This window comes from Cajanus cajan, chromosome 10, assembly GCF_000230855.2.
Source record: "Cajanus cajan strain Asha chromosome 10, NIPB_CcT2T_4, whole genome shotgun sequence".
In the NCBI taxonomy this organism is placed as follows: domain Eukaryota; kingdom Viridiplantae; phylum Streptophyta; class Magnoliopsida; order Fabales; family Fabaceae; genus Cajanus; species Cajanus cajan.
The window spans coordinates 16,287,211-16,307,708 of NC_138526.1; the positions used below are offsets into that span (position 1 = coordinate 16,287,211).

At 40.3% G+C, this 20,498-nt stretch overlaps 1 protein-coding gene across 1 annotated transcript; it reads right to left on the bottom strand.

Moving 5' to 3' along the window:
• Positions 1 to 16,189: 16,189 nt before the first annotated feature.
• Positions 16,190 to 20,127, bottom strand: LOC145952915 (uncharacterized). The gene is made up of 2 exons (XM_083066033.1): positions 16,364 to 20,127; positions 16,190 to 16,237 (listed from the first exon to the last, which is right to left on the bottom strand). The coding sequence occupies exon 1, from the start codon at positions 17,690 to 17,692 to the stop codon at positions 16,367 to 16,369; it is 1,326 nt and encodes a 441-aa protein (XP_082922159.1). The 5' UTR covers positions 17,693 to 20,127; the 3' UTR covers positions 16,190 to 16,237; positions 16,364 to 16,366.
• Positions 20,128 to 20,498: the final 371 nt, after the last annotated feature.

Consider the following 20,498-nt stretch of genomic DNA (forward strand, 5'->3'; position numbering starts at 1 on the left):
ACGGGCTTTCGGCATTCGCGAAGGATGGTTGGACTCGTTTATTTGTTTAAAAATAGTGGATTGCTAGAATGACTTATTCTCAAACTGAGACCTCGTCAAACGAGCAATTTTATTAAAAGGCTCACTAATCCATATTAATCCCAAGCGGGACCCTCCATGGATTAGAGGTTTTCATAAAAGGAGGGTTCGTGGAGTCGCCACCAATGTTTTACTCAAAACATTGGAAAAAGGGATAAGGCAATTGATTTAAAAATCAACTTTGGCCATTACAACCAGAGTTGGGTAAGGGAGTCGGTTACGCGTGGGGAAGGTGTTAGCACCCCACGGCGCCCCTTTCGGGTTCCCTATGACAGATTATTTTTAAAAGAACAGTATAAAATTACTAAATTACCCCTATTTATTCTAAACAATTATGAATTGACTATCTACATGATGACAGTTTAAATGTGCACACAGAAAGCAGTAAAAGGAAGGATTGAAGGGAAACCTCTTGAAGCGTGCTTTTTATAAAAATGAACTGGGAAGCGTTTTGGCGTTCCCTCGCTCTACAAGCCCGCTCCTCGCTCTCCTAGAACAAAATTTTAACTAAGGGAATCAAAAAGATTTCCCCTCGACTAGGTTCGATCCTCAAGCAAAATGGCTCGGGGCTCAAGAACTTCGTCGGATTAACTCTCCGAGTGATTTCTAGGGCAGAACACTGCTCAAAAACCCCAGAATACTCAAGGAGAGGGTTCAAACTATGTTGAAAAGTGTGGAATGACGTCCAATTGACGTCATATTTATAGGGAATAGGCGCAGTACGGCCTACAGGGCCAATACGGCCGTATTGAAATTTTTGAACTTCAATACGGTCGTATTGGAGTTCAATACGGTCGTATTGAAAGTCAGAAATTTCAATACGCCCGTATTGAGTTCGCAGCGGTCGTATTGAAGTGTCAATACGGTCGTACTGACTTCAGTATGGCCGTATTGAAGCTTCAATACGGCCGTATTGAGTTCAGTACGGCCGTATTGGGCTTTTTCCCTCCACTTCTTTATTTTGAGCTATTCTAAGACCTCTGGACCTACAGAGAACCCTCCTAGGGCCTTCGAGGAGTCCTTCTGGCTGATTATCCTTCAGTCTTCGAGAGTCTTCAAGCTTTATTTCCGACCCGGGCAATTTTAGGGGTCTACAGCTGCCCCCCCTTTACTTAGTCGGACGGCCTTTTGGTGTATCGGCTGACAAGTAAAGGAGTTGACCCAATTGTCCGGGTATTGCGCCGACCTTCTGACTTGTAGCGTCTTCCGGTGGAAAAATGTTGAGTAGCCTCTCCAGGTGGGTGCATACCTCGGCGCTTCTGACAACCTCGGTAGCTAACACCAACGTGCCTCTGACGACGCTGATGGCTGAGTATTGTCTCTCCAGACCTTGAGTATTGTCTCTCCAGACCTTGAGTACTGTCTCTCCAAACCTTGAGTACTGTCTCTCCAGACCTTGAGTACCGTCTTTCCAGACTTTGTTTGAGTACCGTCTCTCCAGACTTTGTTCGAGTACCGTCTCTCCAGACCTTGTTTGAGTACCGTCTCTCCAGACTTTGAGTACTGTCTCTCCAGACTTTGTTTGAGTACCGTCTCTCCAGACTTTGTTCGAGTACCGTCTCTCCAGACCTTGTTTGAGTACCGTCTCTCCAGACTTTGAGTACTGTCTCTCCAGACTTTGAGTACTGTCTCTCCAGACTTTGTTTGAGTACCGTCTCTCCAGACTTTGTTTGAGTACTGTCTCTCCAGACTTCGAGTACTGTCTCTCCAGACTCTGAGTATCGTCTCTCCAGACTCTGAGTATCGTCTCTCCAGACTTCGAGTATCGTCTCTCCAGACTCTGAGTACTGTCTCTCCAGACTTGTGCATACCTCGGTGCTCTCGACAACTGGGTAGCTGAGTATTGCCTTTTAGGCTTTGAGATGATTTTGTCTCCACAGTCCACGATGCTGCTTCGACGGTTTGATTTTGATTTTGGTGCCACTGAGGGCTGGATAATGCAGGGATCCGTCTAGGGGATGTGCAGTCATTCACAGGTTCCTGTGCCCCAACTTGCATTGCATTGTTGGTACCCATGGGGAATTTTTGACTCCTTGGGGTGTAGACACAGATGCTCTTTCTCTCTGAGTTGAGCGATGCCTTATGTTTGGCTGACGTCCTTTGACGTTGGTGGAGTATCCCGGTTCATCCTTATTCGGGTATCTCTTTTTGATTTTCTGATTTTTGCCTCTGTGTAGGCTGTTATCCGCTGGGGGATTTCGTCGTTGATTTTGATTAGCCTCTTCTGTTAGGCGTATCGGCTTGACGTTCGATGTTTGGCTAAGAGCCGGATTCCGCTTGGGGAATATTTATTGATATTTTTGATTTTCTTCTCCTTTTTGCAGGGATGCCTCTTGAGTAGGCGATTGGGGATATGGGGATCTTATTGTATCCCAGAGTATTATTTAGGAAGCCTCTGCAGGCTTAGCCTCACTTAGCGCTTTGAGTCGGAGAGCTATCTTCCACTGAGGAAGTGTTAAGTCCTTTGACTTGTATATACTGTTTGGATGATCGCACTTCCATTGGGGATTGCGTCGATTTTGCTTTGATAGCTCTCGCTGGGGATTTTTCCGTGAGCTTGAGCTGAGGTTCCCTCTGGGGAGTATTATTTCTGCGAGCCTCTCCAGGCTCAGTTATTCTGCATACTGTGGAGGATGTGGAGTATTATTTTGGTAAGCCTCTCCAGGCTTAGTTATTTGGTACAAATTGTTTGTTGGATTTTCTATATCCTTGCCTTTTTTATTTTCGGCTTTTTCTGTATTTTGCCTTTTCTTCTGATTTTGGCTTTTTCTGTATTTTGCCTTTTTTATGTTTTTGGCTTTTGCTGTACAGAAATTAAAAGTGTTAAAGAAATTAGATTTATGAGAGAGTATTATTTCGGCAAGCCTCTCCAGGCTCAGTTATTTTGTAGGAGTATTATTTCGGCAAGCCTCTCCAGGCTCAATTATTCTGTGGGAGTATTGTTTCGGCAAGCCTCTCCAGGCTCAATTATTCTGTGGGAGTATTGTTTCGGCAAGCCTCTCCAGGCTCAATTATTCTGTACGAGTATTATTTCGGCAAGCCTCTCCAGGCTCAATTATTCTGAGAGTATTATTTCGGCGAGCCTCTCCAGGCTCAGTTATTCTGTATGATGCTGTTGATTTTCTGAATCTTTGTATTTTGCTTGCTGCTGTCATACACAAGCAATTTTCTATTTTTCTATTTTATGCGGTTGCCTCATGATAAGGTCTTTGAATGTGCAACTAATGTGTGTGTGATGCACAAATGCAATACAATTTTTTATTTTTGTTCATTTATTTAGAAAAGTGAGTGGCTCTCCCTATCCTCCTCTTCTTGGAGGACTTTCTGTCATTTGACGCGAGGGAGTATTTTTGTGAGCCTTTATGCAGGAGATTATGGATTTTACAGGAACCCCTCCAATTTTCTTTTATTGACCGATTATTAATGGAATTTCGTACAATTTTTATGAAAAACCAATTCAGAGGCATAATCACATGGTCAAGAAAGAAAAGAAACAAATGGATATTTTTATTGATATTCACAAGTGTTTTTACAGAAAGATATACAGAAGGAAATTTCTGAAGAATGGCTGGCCAAGGTAGGCTATATACATTGGGCTTAACAATTATATCTGTAATTGTTGCTCTTTACGTTCCCTTAATTGCTTCGGCCTGAGCCAGGAGTATAGATACTGCAAGACGCTTGCTTCTAGAAGATTATCACTTGAACCGCCTTTCGGTTTTCGGTTCAAGTGATCGTTGCTTGCTTTGTTTTTATATCTTATTCTTTTGTCCCTAACTTTTGCTTAGGACGTATCCTAACGGGGTAAATTTGCCTTTGTTTTGCCTAGTACCCTTGTACTGGCAGGCTTTTTATTTTGCCCTAACTTTTGCCTAGGATGCCCTTTTTGGGTTTTCATCCTAGCGGGCCTATGCAAGCAACGTCTTCAAGCATAGTACTTCTTTACCACGTCAGTGTTGACTGGGTATCGAAGTTATTCTCCATTCGTGTCTGTGAGGATTAATGCTCCTGCTGAGAAGACTCGTTTTATCACTTATGGTCCTCCGTGATTTGGGGCACACTTTCCGATTTTGTCCTTTTGAGTTGGTAGTAATTTCTTCATTACCAACTCTCCCTCATGGTAGACTCGAGGGTGGACTTTCTTGTCAAGAGCCTTTTTGATCTTCCTTTGATAGGCTTGACCATGGCATATGGCGTTCAGCCGTTTCTCTTGGATAAGGTTCAACCGGTCGTATCGGCTTTGAACCCTTTCTGCCTCGGAAAGTTTTGCTTCCATGATCACCCTTATATAAGGTTTTTCGACTTCGACGGGTAGAACTGCCTCCTGAAGTCCTATAACCATGAAGAGCAAAGGGTAATATCTCGTGTCAGTCTTTAAATGAGACAACCATCTTTTGCACTATTTTCTTGATGTTCTTTTTGGTTGCCTCGACTGCCCCATTCATCTTTGGCCGATATGGGGAAGAGTTGCGGTGTTGGATCTTGAACTCTTGGCACAGTTCTTCCACCATTTTGTTGTTCAGATTAGATCCATTATCAGTGATGATTTATTTCTCCATGCTTCCACTGGATTATTCTAAAATCTTTTGGGACAAGAGAGAAAAGAAGGAAAAATATTTTTTATTCTGAAGTTTGTGTTTTAGAGGGGATTTATTTTTCAAAATAGTTTTTGTAAGAATGGGTGGCCAAGGTAGGCTTAAGTGTTTAGGCTTGTTTGATTAAACACTTATGAAGTTAAAAAAAATCGTGTTGTGATTCGACAACTTGGATAGCTTCCCTTGAACCTTTCTTTTTGAATTTGGTTCATGGTACCATCATGGATTTCTTTTGTTTTTTGATTGTCCTTATTTTTGCCTAAAACACCCTTTTGTGGCGTTTTAGCGGACTTTTGTTTTTGTTTATTATTGTAACCCTAACTTTTGCCTAGGTCACCCTTTCGTGGGATTCCTAGCGGGTCTTTTGCTCTTATTTTTGCGCAGTCCCCTTTTTGGGTTTCCTGCCGAGCTTCTTTTATTTTGAAAGATTTCTTTTTACCCATGATGGCACTTGTCGAGGCCAAGGGAAGGTGCTCCAAGTTGTCACACACACCTCCACATAAAAATGATGTGGGTTTATTATCATTAAGATGATTTTAACCTCATTCATGTTTATTCAAATAGGGTTAAAAATAATGTGGTTTAGAATTTTATTATAAGCAAGAAAAGAAGCAATGAAGAATGATTTTATTATAATCATAGCGGAAACATGTGTCCTTATTTCATCACCGATATGGGTCCCAATATTGACTTTTTTTATCTTTCGGCCCTGCCCCAAATTCACGGTCTCCAATTCCTCTTGACATGGTTGGAGTAGACGAGTTTCTTGATCTAGCAATCTTTGCAGATCCGGAGAGATGGTCTCCTCATCACTATCCAACTCAACCCGTTTATCCTCAACTTTCGGATCCCGGTCAGAGCGAACAATTACAGACATAATTATTTTATTGGTTCTGTTTAGGTTTAGAATTATTAATGTTAATGAGGAAAGAGAGAAAAGAACAAAAAAGAGAGTAATGTGAAAAATGCCTCTTTATTGATATTTTAAAAAACTGTAAAACCCTTATTTACATGAAAAGGTTCTCATGATCTCGGGTACTGATCATGAGTCCCTTAAAAGAAAAGAAAAATATGAAGGGGCCCTATTGTGGCTTGCCATTCTCTACTCCTGCTTTGGTAGAGGATTCTTGCTCACGTCGGGCGCTGTCGAATCGAAGGTGACCCACCCAGCATCAATAAGGTTTTGGACCTTGTATTTGAGAGCTAGGCATCTCTCTGTTGAATGCCCTGGTGCCCCCGAATGGTATAAACATTTGTCTTGTGGCTTGTACCAATCGGGGTAAGGTGGGTCGACCTTCCTTGGTGGAACATGAGCTAGAAGTTTGGCTTCTACTAGCTTCGGAAGGAGATCGCTATAAGTGGTCGGAAGTTTATCAAACTTCTTCACAGGGATGAATTGCGATCTTCCTGACTTCGAAGTGGAAGAAGCCGAGGATATGGTTATAGCATTGACTCCTCCCTCATTCTTCTTCCTGAAGGTCTTCTTAGCCTCGAATGATTGGGAAGGCTTAGCTAGCTTCCCACTTTTCAATCCTTGTTCCACTCTCTCCCCAATAGTGATGATGTCCGAGAAGAGTGTTGTCGTGTTCCCTATCATCTTGTCATAATAGGGACCGGTCAACGAGTTTATGAATAGGGACACCGTCTCCTTATCCGACAGCGGGGGCTCTATTTGTACCGCCAACTCCCTCCATCGTTGGGCGTACGCCTTGAAGGATTCATCATTTGTCTTACTCAAGGCTTGAAGATCGGACCTATCGGGTGTTAGGTCGATGTTATATTTATAGCGCTTGAGAAAGGCGTCGGCCAACTGCCTCCATGTGCACACTTGACTTCCATCCAGCTGCATATACCAATTGAGTGCGGTGTCAGCCAAGCTCTCTTGGAAGCAATGGATCAAGAGCTTTTCATTGGTAGCATATGCAGCCATTTTTCGGCAATACATGGTGAGATGACTCTTGGGGCAAGTTGATCCCACATATTTTGGGAAATCGGGCACTTTGAATTTGGGAGGGAATTGAATATCCCTCACTAAACACATGTCGGCGGCATCTTTAATATCGAAGTCATGCCCCTCCATAGCCCTCAACCGATCCTCTAGGGCGTGGAATTGTTCTTTTGAAACCTCGGGCTCTTTGATCATAATTCCAGCCCCAAGAGGTATGGCATGTGGAGGATCTTCTTCATGCTCCTCCTCCTCTCCCTCATGATGGGACCCATGATCACTGTGATGAGATCCATGGATGTTGTGATGACGCATGAGTTCCATCATTTGCGCCATCTGCTCTTTGAGCTGTGAAAGCTCGGTCGTGAGCTTCTTGTTTTGTTCCTCTAGCGCTTCCATTTTCTTGATTTTCTTTGCGCGTGTGAGGACAGAGAGGTGACCAGCCACTTTCTAAAATGAATGTTTATTCTAATTAGCTTATTTATGATATGAATACACTCTTGATGTGAGCTTGATAATCTTTCATCTTTGAGGCGCTGCCTTTTTAAGATGAAAGTTTATCACCCTCCCTAGGCTATTATCTCTCCGCAACGGAGAATCTCAATAGTCACGGGTCTTTTTCACTCACATCGAGAGGGTATTAGTGAACCTATAAATGATGATGAGGATGCATGAGGTATTATTGATAATGATGCCTATGCTCCTTACTTTTATTATATTTTCACACATTGATTTTTCCTCTCATGTCATGGTTTTTTATGCATGGGGATTATTTTTAGACCTTATCACGAGGTTATTTATTAATGCACAAACAATTGCACGTAAACATTTACACAAACAATTCACTCATCCACGAACAGTCACGAGCGAATTACGAGGTAGGGGTCTCCTGCAGAAAAGTGCATATTCAAGGAGGATCTAACTGTTCTCACTTGGTCAAAGGCCCCCAAGGTGCCCCCATTATAGGGACCCAATTCCTCTCGTCGTAGGTCGATGGAAAGCTCCAACGCACCGTCGGACTCAAGTTCATGGTTATCACCTTGAGTGATGCTTTTCGACAACGGTCTCATAGGCTCCTATAAACCCATCAACCGGCCGTACTAACATCCACTCCCTATGGATTACCACTCATGCCCCCGGGTATAGAGGGAACTGTTGTGTGCAAAGGTTTGTGTGCAATTTATTCCAAACAATTTGCGGAATTTTAAACAAACAACAGTTATTTAAAGCCAAATAGATAAACATGTTATCATACAAGCAAGGGGTAATGAAGTAATTTTAACTATTATTTGTTAAAAATAATCTGTCACTAAATGGGACTGACTCTCAAGGCTTCCCCAGTGAAGTCGCCATCTGTCGCCACCGGCCCGAAACGGGCTTTCGGCATTCGCGAAGGATGGTTGGACTCGTTTATTTGTTTAAAAATAGTGGATTGCTAGAATGACTTATTCTCAAACTGAGACCTCGTCAAACGAGCAATTTTATTAAAAGGCTCACTAATCCATATTAATCCCAAGCGGGACCCTCCATGGATTAGAGGTTTTCATAAAAGGAGGGTTCGTGGAGTCGCCACCAATGTTTTACTCAAAACATTGGAAAAAGGGATAAGGCAATTGATTTAAAAATCAACTTTGGCCATTACAACCAGAGTTGGGTAAGGGAGTCGGTTACGCGTGGGGAAGGTGTTAGCACCCCACGGCGCCCCTTTCGGGTTCCCTATGACAGATTATTTTTAAAAGAACAGTATAAAATTACTAAATTACCCCTATTTATTCTAAACAATTATGAATTGACTATCTACATGATGACAGTTTAAATGTGCACACAGAAAGCAGTAAAAGGAAGGATTGAAGGGAAACCTCTTGAAGCGTGCTTTTTATAAAAATGAACTGGGAAGCGTTTTGGCGTTCCCTCGCTCTACAAGCCCGCTCCTCGCTCTCCTAGAACAAAATTTTAACTAAGGGAATCAAAAAGATTTCCCCTCGACTAGGTTCGATCCTCAAGCAAAATGGCTCGGGGCTCAAGAACTTCGTCGGATTAACTCTCCGAGTGATTTCTAGGGCAGAACACTGCTCAAAAACCCCAGAATACTCAAGGAGAGGGTTCAAACTATGTTGAAAAGTGTGGAATGACGTCCAATTGACGTCATATTTATAGGGAATAGGCGCAGTACGGCCTACAGGGCCAATACGGCCGTATTGAAATTTTTGAACTTCAATACGGTCGTATTGGAGTTCAATACGGTCGTATTGAAAGTCAGAAATTTCAATACGCCCGTATTGAGTTCGCAGCGGTCGTATTGAAGTGTCAATACGGTCGTACTGACTTCAGTATGGCCGTATTGAAGCTTCAATACGGCCGTATTGAGTTCAGTACGGCCGTATTGGGCTTTTTCCCTCCACTTCTTTATTTTGAGCTATTCTAAGACCTCTGGACCTACAGAGAACCCTCCTAGGGCCTTCGAGGAGTCCTTCTGGCTGATTATCCTTCAGTCTTCGAGAGTCTTCAAGCTTTATTTCCGACCCGGGCAATTTTAGGGGTCTACAATCCTCAACATATAACTCACACTGGTTTGGTACATCAGCGTGAGCCTGTTACGGTGAGGGATCTGGAGCAGCACAACTCCCTTTAGTGCTGACTCGAACACCATCATGAGCAACTGTAGTCTGTTGCTGAGAACGAGCCAAAAGTTCAAACTTCTGTTCAAACTTTTCTCGAATGTTCTTCAATTTCTCTTCAAACTGCATCTCCATTCTCTGCATAACCTCTTGACTGCAAGAGTCAACAGTGCTCCTCGATGATCGTGCACCAAAGAAATCTCGGTGGCTCCAAGAACCACCAACACCACGCACACGGCCCCTGTGCTCTGGCCTTCCTATGGCCGTTGTGAGGATATCATCCCGACCATGGGAAACAAATGAGCCCTGGGTGCTCTGCTCAACTAAACCCTCCTGCAACATATTAACAATAAGTATACCCTAAACTACACTTGTGAATTAAATGAGTTGAAATGAAGAGTGTTAGTTTGTATATTTTTACTTACTATTTTATCAGCAACGACCCTTGCAGACTCAGAAGTCATTTGCCCATCTGATTTTGTTCGGGCTGCTATCCACATCTCATGGCGGGGAGGTGACTCCACACGGTCAGCAGACTCAACCCCTGCTGCCTCTACCCTAGCCTTCTTCATTTCCTTTTTTTTTTTTTGTCTTTCATATCCCCCTCTTGACAATAGATGGGGTGCATCATTCTTGGCCTGTCGTTCTTGGGCAGCTATTCTTTTGGCCTGCAATAATACAAAAAAGAAAATGAGATTAATTAAAATATACCTTAAGTATTTGTGTCAATGTAAGAGTTATCAATAACTAACCTGCCACGAAGGGTCCAATCGAGTGGCACGAAATTGCATCTACTCCTCATCAGTGATCTGGTACTTTAGACAGGGAGTCTCATTTTGTCGCTCTCCAAATACATACTCCCGTGTCAAGAAAGTCTTGAAGTCTCTTCACCTGGTGGCAAGGGCAGATAACATTTTCCTTCTCATGACCTCAGTGTTGGGAATGTCAAAATTTTGCTATGAAAATAACAACAAATAATAAATAATGTATTTAAGTTATATAATATTGAAGAGATGTGTAAAAGTATATACCTGAATATCCTACCACATGAGGTCCTTGTCAGCCTCCTGAACGTCATCCCATGATGGAATGATAATAGAAACATGTCGTCGAGCTAGGACTCACAAATAGCTCTTAAACTTGGCAGCATTTGGGCCTGATGCCTTGCCAGAACGAGGATCCACCTCAACCGGTGTGATGGCTTCCTCTTTCCATGATTGACGTAGAGAATGAAGGAGAAGGCCTTGCCCTTGATCTAGGCTCACCAAAGGTTGGATAAAAGGAAGGTTTATGGTGGACAAAGGAATTTAGGCGTGAAGGGATGTAGGGTGGCGGAAGTGTTTGGTGAATGGTTGCTCAAGTTGGCTCACTCCAAGTGTAGCTGGAGGCCACTCTAGGGTTTCACTCTCCAAGGGTGGAGAATAAAGGAAGTTAACCGAAACTAACCTAGGGACTAAGGATAGGATTTGAGGCAAGAAAATGCTCTCTCAAATTCATATAATCCAAAGTATTTACAAGTGGTGGGGGGTTGGGTATTTATAAGAGGGGAGGCATCTAGGGTTTCATTTGGGACATGCATGGCCGAAATTCATAAGGCAAATGCACTCCAAATGACATGCCAAATGAACCCTAGATGCTACTTGGTGACCAAGTTTGGAATCTATGGGTCTAGATTGGCTACATCAAGGTGCATGATATGATCATGCAACCTTTACCCTCCACTTGGGCCTAAGCCTTTCTATCACCAAAAATAGATCCAAAACTCACCAAAAATGTGTCACCCTTCTAGTGTAATACCCTATCCCAAATTAAAAACCTAATCATCTAAAGCACCCCATAATACAAGGGTAAAATGGGAAATACAAGGAAAATAAATCCTATGACTAAAATACCCCAAAATACAAGGGTAAAATTGGAATAAAGAAATAAATTCTATACTACTCAAATTGGCCATAACCATGAACCATGTGATGGGTCTCACATGAAGTGAAGTACAAAGGATGGTCCTCCATCATACCCTCCTTCTTGAGAAGGATTTGACCTCAAATCTTTAAGCTCTTCCATTCCATTGATCCTTCAAAAGATGTGAAACCACAATTAGGGAAGTAAAAAAATACTAAAACTTTAGCGATGCAATCCTTAAGTACACAATTTGTTGAATGAAAGTGCTAGGGAAAGGAGAGAGCCAAAGAGGCATCACCATTTAAATTATTGGCCCCATGCAATTCATTCACCAAATCATCTATCTTAGGGATTGGGTGCCTTTTATGCAATGATGGCTTTTAAAAAGGTGCTCATCCTCCATTGCCATCTTTCTTTGGCACCAAAAGAAGGAGGATGGCACAAGGGTTAAGGTTCAAAGGAAAAATTCTTTTTTTCTTTTCTTTTCTTTTTGTTTTTGTTTTTGTTTTTCTCTTCATCATCTTTCTTAGCCTTTAGTTTGAGTTGGTCCTCATTCACTTGAGAGGGTGATAGAGGACACCACACAAACTTCTTACCTAAGTGTTGGAAACTTATTTTATTGGTGAGGCCATCATGGATTATGTGCTTGTCAAATTGCCATGGCCTCCCAAGCAAGACATGACTAACCTCTAATGGCACTATGTCACACAAAACATCTTCTTTATAGTTGCCAATAGAGATTGGTATGCTTACTTGTTGGTTAACTACAACACCTCTCTCCTCATTGATCCATTGCATTCTATAAGGTTTAGGATGAGGTTTTGTAGTCAAGGCTAACTTATCAACCAATCTAGTACTACAATAATTTGAAGTTGACCCACTATCTACAATGAGAGAACAAATATTTTCTAGAATTTTGCATTTTGTTTGAAACAAGTTCTCTCTTTGAGATTGTTCAATGTCACTAGGTTGATTGTTAAGAAGCCTTCTAACCAATAGTAAGTCTCCTTCACAAGGTAAAATTTCTTCCTCGGAGTCTATGGCTTCTTCTTCACTACTAGAGGAAGATGAAGTAGCTTCATTAAGGCTACTATAGTGATCGTGGGCTTTTAAAACCATGGTTTTCTTTGTAGGACATTGAGAAGCAATATGTCCTCTTCCAAGACACTTAAAGCACTTGATTTCACTTGACTTAGACTCTTTGGAAGGTGCTTTAAAAGATGAATTTTCTTTTTCTTTTTGTTTTTCTTTTTCTTCTTTGGGATAAGGTAGGGAAGAGTGGCCCTCCTTCTTAAAACTCTTGGAATAAGAGGGAGTGGAGTCTTTTCGAAAAGGTTTTCTTGTAAGTTGATGCTCCACTCTTGAGCAAAGTTGAACAAGTTCATTCAAATCCCTATAAGGTAGAAGTTCAACTTTGTCTCTTATCTCAAGATTAAGACCACTTTGAAATCTAGAGATTGTGGTCCTCTCTTCCTCCCTAATCCCAGCCCTCATCATTAGCAACTCCATAGATTGCCTATATTCTTCCACATTAGAGGACCCTTGTTTCAATCTTTGTAGCTTGTCCATAAGCTCTCGGTCATAGTATGGAGGAATATGCCTCCTTCTTAAGGCACTACGAAGCTCATTCCAATATTGGATTGGGGGCTCATGATTTATTCTCCTTTCTTTTTCTAAGGAGGTCCACCAATACATAGCATGCCCTTGGAAGCTAAGGGTTGCTAAAGAAACCTTCCTATCTTCACTTATTCCATGGCAAGAGAAAAGTTGTTCAACTTTCATTTCCCAATCTAAATAACTTTCAACATTATCTTTGCCATGAAATGGGGGAAAAGTGATGTTAGGTTCCCTATTGGAAGACTCCCTATTTCTATGATACCTTGGGGGTCTTTGATAGTAATCATCATTGTGATGACTACTAAAGAAGATATCACTTGGAGGTTGGCTATGATGCCCTTCCTCCTCATGAACACTTGTATACATATGCCCCTTTCCTCTTGAGGGTTGAGGAGAAGTGACTCTTGGTTTTGAACCACTAGCCTCTCCTCCCACAACTAGTCTTTCAAGCAATCTTTTTATTTCTTCATTATTTCTTTCAAACTCTTTTTCTTTTCTTTTCAATTCTTCCTCTCTTTTTATATTTTCCTCTTCTTTTTTTCTTAGGTACTCCTTGAGTTTCCTAAGTTCATCCCTAACACTAGAACTAGTACTATGAGAATTATGACCATGGACACTAGAATGATCACTCATCTTTGATCAAGAAAAAGGTTTTCACAAATTGTTTTCAAAGAGGTTGGAAAAAAAGTTTTCACAAAGAGTGAGTGATAAAATGGTTTTCTCAAAAAGGTTTTCAAGGTGTAAGATAGGTAGGAAAGGCCTAAGTGTACAAAGTGAACTTTCAAGGGGAGGTGGACTACAAAAAATCACTTAATAACCAAGCCCTATCAAGTAAGAATCACTAAGCCTTTTCTACTTTTCTTACAAACAATTTGGCACAACAATAAAGTGTGTGTGTGCACGGACCCTTAGTAGGCAAAAGAGGCCTTCTAAAACGAAAATAACTAGTTAAAAGAAACCTAAACAATTATACTACCAAAAGCCTTAAAACATGCAAAAAGGAAAGCACTTTAAACATGTACTAGCCGAGGTCCTAGGTGAAGGTTTTCAAATCACCTTCAACTACACGAACTAAAACCAAATTGAAGAGGTTTAAAAAAATGGCCAAATTACAAACCAAAAGAATGAAACAAGGCCCAAAAACACAATAGGCCGAAAAAAAGAAAAAAAAACAAGCAAAATTATGAAAAACACAAGTCTAAGTCTTCAAACTCCTCCACTTGGGTTCCTTCACAAAAAACAAACTTGTTAGTCCTCTCCAAGTGTTTAGACACTCCTTTTGTTTTGGTGTATCTTCCTCCAAAGGCTAGGTTTGGATTCGGTTTACTCCTCCACTCAAATCCACCAAAGGTGTGAAAGTTTGCTAGAGTTGATCTTCACCTACAAACAAAATGAAACCAACCCAAGAGCAAGAGTCCAAGAAAATAAAACTGAAAAAGCACAATTAGGAAAGCTAAACTCAGAGGGAATTAATGAAGACAAAACAAAAGAGGCCAAAGAAAAGAGAAACTAAAAATTAAGACTCAATCAAAAGAAGGAAGCACACAAAAGATTAAACCTAGAAAGGCACTAGAATAGATTAGTGTTTAAGCTCACTTGATTAAGTCTTTTAGTGATTCGGTCCAGCCACTTCTATGGTCTCACAATTGGTTCAAAAATGTCACAAGTCCAACTCCAATAGCAAAGGTAATGGTCCAAGTCCACAAGTCTAGCAACAAGTCCTTTTTGGTCAATTTGTTTTTTGATACTATTTTTTTTTTGTTCTATTTTCACGTCCAAATTTTGATGTTCCTTGGGTCCAAGTTCTTTTCTTTAATATTCAGCCCATTGTTGCTTAGGTTTTTCACTTGTGGGTGGTGAAAATTAGGTCAAATTTTAGGAGAAAGAGAGGAGGACAAGTGGCGTGATTTTAGAGGTGATTAGGGTATCTTTTGAGTGGAAAATGACTTGTACTATCTAGTACAAGTTGTTTGCACAAAAATTTTCAGCACACCTCTTAGATTCTTTTAGGGTTTCTTTAGGCATAGAAAATTGACTAAATCAAGTGAGAATGCAAGGGAAAGTGGGCGGTTATGCATGTGCAAGGAAATGTTTACACATGGAAATCAAAAATCACTTAGAACATGCTAGGACTAGGTAGCATGCATGAATGACTCCTAGAATGAAAGCTATATGTCACGCCCACTATATCATGCAATATGGCATTTTTTTTTTGTTCATGTAATCATGCAAAGTGTTTGGCACATACATGGAATTTTTGTAGACAAAATATAGGAAACATAAGATGAAAAAACTTAGGTAGATTTAAAAATCAAAAGCATGTTCATAGCATGTTCTTCATGTTCATGTGAGACTCAAGAAAATGAAAAGCATGGAAACACCTAATAATGGAAACCTAAAATGGCAAGGAAGGCTCACAAGGAACAAGGTGTGAACCCAAAACTATTCGGCCACACAAGAGAAGACAAGGAGAAGAGAAATGACCGAATAGAAAAAGACACACAAGAAGACAATAAGGACTAGATTTTACCCTTGATGAACCTTGGCTCTTGATACCACTTGATGGCTTCCTCCTTCCATGACTGACGTAGAGAATGAAGGAGAAGGCCTTGCCCTTGATCTAGGCTCACCAAAGGTTGGATAAAAGGAAGGTTTATGGTGGACAAAGGAATTTAGGCGTGAAGGGATGTAGGGTGGCGGAAGTGTTTGGTGAATGGTTGCTCAAGTTGGCTCACTCCAAGTGTAGGTGGAGGCCACTCTAGGGTTTCACTCTCCAAGGGTGGAGAATAAAGGAAGTTAGCCGAAACTAACCTAGGGACTAAGGATAGGATTTGAGGCAAGAAAATGCTCTCTCAAATTCATATAATCCAAAGTATTTACAAGTGGTGGGGGGTTGGGTATTTATAGGAGGGGAGGCATCTAGGGTTTCATTTGGGACATGCATGGCCGAAATTCATAAGGCAAATGCACTCCAAATGACATGCCAAATGAACCCTAGATGCTACTTGGTGACCAAGTTTGGAATCTATGGGTCTAGATTGGCTACATCAAGGTGCATGATATGATCATGCAACCTTTACCCTCCACTTGGGCCTAAGCCTTTCTATCACCAAAAATAGATCCAAAACTCACCAAAAATGCGTCACCCTTCTAGTGTAATACCCTAGCCCAAATTAAAAACCTAATCATCTAAAGCACCCCATAATACAAGGGTAAAATGGGAAATACAAGGAAAATAAATCCTATGACTAAAATACCCCAAAATACAAGGGTAAAATTGGAATAAAGCAATAAATTCTATACTACTCAAATTGGCCATAACCATGAACCATGTGATGGGTCTCACATGAAGTGAAGTACAAAGGATGGTCCTCCATCACGGTGTCCTCTCCTTGGCAATGCGTCCAGCTGTCAACCCAGACAATCAGGTGAGAGATCTACCTTCCCTCCTTCCACTGCCAGACCCAGAATCCTCCATAATCCTGAAAAAATTAAACTCTCATTATTAAAACAATGAATTAATTGAATAGACAAATAAAGTAAAAAAGATAATAACAATATAGCAACAAAATAACTAATAAAAAAACAAATAATACACAAACAGAAACCTATTAGGTTGGAATGTTTTCCCATATTCCTTCATCATGATCACTTCGAATAGCATGTATTTCGTCCACTTCATTGTCCGTAATAGGACCAAATGATCTGGTAGAGAAAGACGTTGTCTCATGCATATCTAGAGACTCAGCTTCGTGAGTTCCATGCATGGTTCTTCCTTCGAGGACCACTGACCATTTCTCATTACATGGATCCTTGACATAAAAAATTTGTCTTGCTTGATATGCCATAATAAAAGGTTCATCCTTATAACCAACCTTATTCAAATCAATCAAAGTAAATCCTAAATCATCTGTCCGCACACCCGTATTGCCATCAACCCATTTACACTTGAACACAGGCACTCTAAACGTAACATAATCAATTTCCCATATGTCTTCCATGACTCCGAAATAACTCATGAATGCTGTAATGGGATTTTTATCTTTTGAACTAGCAAAGTGCACAGCCTCAGCCTGAATTGTAACCCCACTATTTTGTACTCTACTTTTGTCATCTTCTGTCTTTGTATAGAAACAATATTTCTTAATGTCATACCCACCAAATGTAATGACATCGTTGTTAGGCCCACGCGCGAGTCTCAAAAGTGTATCAGAAGCATTAACCTCACCATAAACCTTTTTCTTGAACCAAGCTAAGAAACTCTTGTTATGTTCATTCAATACCCATTTCTCATTCATCCGGGGGTGTGCTATCTTGATTTCATCTATGTGTTCAGATATGTTAGGAATTACTTCATCAGTGTTGTTCAATATGTACAAATGTGCTTGGTCAACTTCTGTTCGACTCACAGTTCTAATCTTTAAACTTCGAGTACCCTTACCAAATTGTTTCCCATCATGTCGAGTCTTGGGAATTCCTATTGGTTCTGATTTCGACATGTACCCTGAACAAAACTCAATGGTTTCTTCTGAAATGTACCTCTCCACAATAGAGGCTTCTGGGCGGTATTGATTCTTGACATATCCTTTTAAGATCTTCATGTATCTCTCAACAGGGTACATCCATCTAAGATAAACCGGGCCACACAATCGAATCTCCCTAACCAAATGAACTATCAAATGCACCATGATATCAAAAAATGAAGGTGGAAAATACATTTCCAATTGACACAAGATTGTGATTGCTTCATTTTCTAACTCATCTAACTTTATAGGGTCAATTACTTTGTTGCAAATGGCATTGAAGAATAAACACAATCGAGTAATAACAACTCTAACAGAAGATGGTAAAATGTTACGAATAGCCACAGGCAAAAGTTGTTGCATTAAGACATGAAAATCATGAGACTTTAAACCAATTAACTTCAAATCTTGCATAGACACCAAACTCTTAACATTTGAGGAGTACCCTTGTGGAACTTTCACACTGTGTAAGCACTCACAAAAGCTTTTTTTTTTCTTTTTTTGATAGAGTATGACAAGCTGGAGGCAAGTAAGTGCGTCTTCCAATAGACTGAGGATGTAACTCAGAACGTATACCCATGTCCACCAAATCTTGTCGTGCTTTCACTCCATCTTTAGTCTTTCCTTTGATGTTTAGCAATGTCCCAATTACACTATCACAGACATTTTTCTCCACATGCATCACATCTATGCAGTGTCTAACATCTAGCTTGCACCAATAAGGAAGATTAAAGAATATTGATCGTTTCTTCCAGATATTTTTCTCAGTTGACTTCTTTTGCGTCTTTCCGAACACAATGTTAATGTTCTTGACCCGCTGATATACTCACTAGTACAAAAGAGGTGTACTACGTAAGATATTTTAGGCTTTTTACGTTAGAAAACGTACTGACGTAGAAGCGGGAGACGTAAATTTTACGTCGGACCTGCAAACCCGACATAAATTTACGTCGGACATTACGAAATCCGACGTAAAAAAGTAGTAAAAAAACAAAAAAAAAACATAAGAACGCAGGCAGAACGGCCCGTTCTACAATCAGAACGGCCCGTTCTGCTTGTAGAACAAGCCATTCTGCTTCGTAGAACAACAAAAAAAAACGCCCACTACCTATACAAATAGAACAACCAAAAAATCGAATAAAACAGATAGCCAGAGTAGCAATGCTAAGTAGAAAAGTGTTAACGAGACCTTGTTTCATACCTGAGGAGCAGCAACAATGTGAAAATGAGTAACAAAGAGTTCATTCCTCTGCAAAAAATAAAAAAATGATTCAGTAAAAAAGGAGAAGGAGAGGGTTTACAGAGAAAAAAATGAAAAGTGATGAAAAGTGAATGCGTGCGGTGTGACGTAACATACCTCGCACTCTCTTACTCAAATTTGCGTCTTTTTTACGTCGGACCTGGTAGGGTCTGACGTAAAATGTCAAATCTACGTCGGACAAACATACCTCCGATGTAGATTGGACTTTTTACGTTAGACCCTATCAGGTGCGACGTAAAAAAGTTCACAAAAATTACAAAAATGCCACCGCATTTTTTTTACGTCGAATTTTCGTATTTTCGACGTAAAAGGGGTGACGTAATATGCTTATTTTCTACTAGTGACTTCTTCACCATTGCGCGGTGTCGAGGCAATTTCATCCTCCTGACATCCATTGAATGCTTTCTTCAATCTGCGGTATGGATGACTACGAACAAGAAACTTATGATGCCTAGTGTACGCAGTTTTTTGCCCATGTTTCAATTGGGTATAACTTGTGTTTTCTTCACATATAGGACATGGATAATGACCCTTCACACTATACCCACTCAAGTTACCATATGCTGGAAAATCATTTATTGTGCAAAATAACATTGCACGCATGGTAAATTTTTCTTCACGATATGCATCAAAGACCTCCACTCCTGTCTGCCACAATATTTTCAAGTCATCAATCAATGGACTAAGATACACATCTATGTCATTTCCTGGTTGTCGGGGTCCTGATATCATCATAGACAACATAATATATTTTCTCTTCATGCATAGCCAAGGAGGCAAATTGTAAATGACCAACAAAATTGGCCATGAACTGTGTTTACTACTTAAGTTCCCATAAGGATTCATGCCATCTGTAGCTAGACCAATTCTCAAGTTTCTTGACTCTGCACCAAATTCTGGAAATGTTTCATCAATCCTCTTCAATTGCAGAGAATCAGCTGGATGTCGAAGAAAATTATCACATTTTCTACCATTTTCATGCCAGGTGAGGTTTTTTGCATCCTCTTTAATGGCAAACAATCTTTTAAACCTAGGTATTATTGGCAAATACCATAAGACCTTAGCAGGGGGACCTTCTATTTCTTCTTCACCACTACTTCCATCAGTTTTATTTTTGAACCGCGACAATCCACATGTCGGACACACTTTCAGTGTAGCAAAATCATTTGTATACAATATGCAATCATTAGGGCACGCGTGTATCTTCTTATACTCCAAACCCATTGGACATAGTATCTTTTTTTCCTCATAGTTGCGATTAGGTAACGTGTTATCTTTTGGAAGCATCTCCTTCAACAACTCCAACAATTCTGTGAAACTTTTATCAGTCCAGCCATTTCTTGCTTTTAAACTAAACAATTTTAAACTTGCTGATAATCTTGTAAACATACTGCATCCTGGGTACAATTGTTGCTCAAAATCAGACTTTAAGGTATCATACACATGTGCTCTTTCAAAAATTTTCTTCACCAACATCTCGTATCATCTCTTCTAAGTTATCGTCCATCCCTTCAAAATTTTCAGGTGTTGACACTGTTGGAATGTCTAATATTTCTCCGTGCCATGTCCATACTATATAACTCTTCACAATACCATATATAAACAGGTGATCACGTATTTCTCCAACTTCTTGACGTATCTGATTCAAACAACGAACACATGGACAATAATATGCCCCTTTGATGGGTTTCCCATTTTCTCTTGCAAATTCCAAGAACTCTTCAACTCCATTTCTGTACTCTTGACTAATGCGACTTGCATTCATCCAACTTCGATTCATTATCTATATATTAACACAAATTAACTATTAACTCAGTTATTCATAATTTTTCTAACCTAAACTACAAACCTAAAAAATCGATAGTAATTTTGGATAAAATCCATATATATTTCTACTAATACGATGGTAAACTAAAGCTCAATGCCTAAAAAATTCCATCTTTAATGCATCTAGAACAG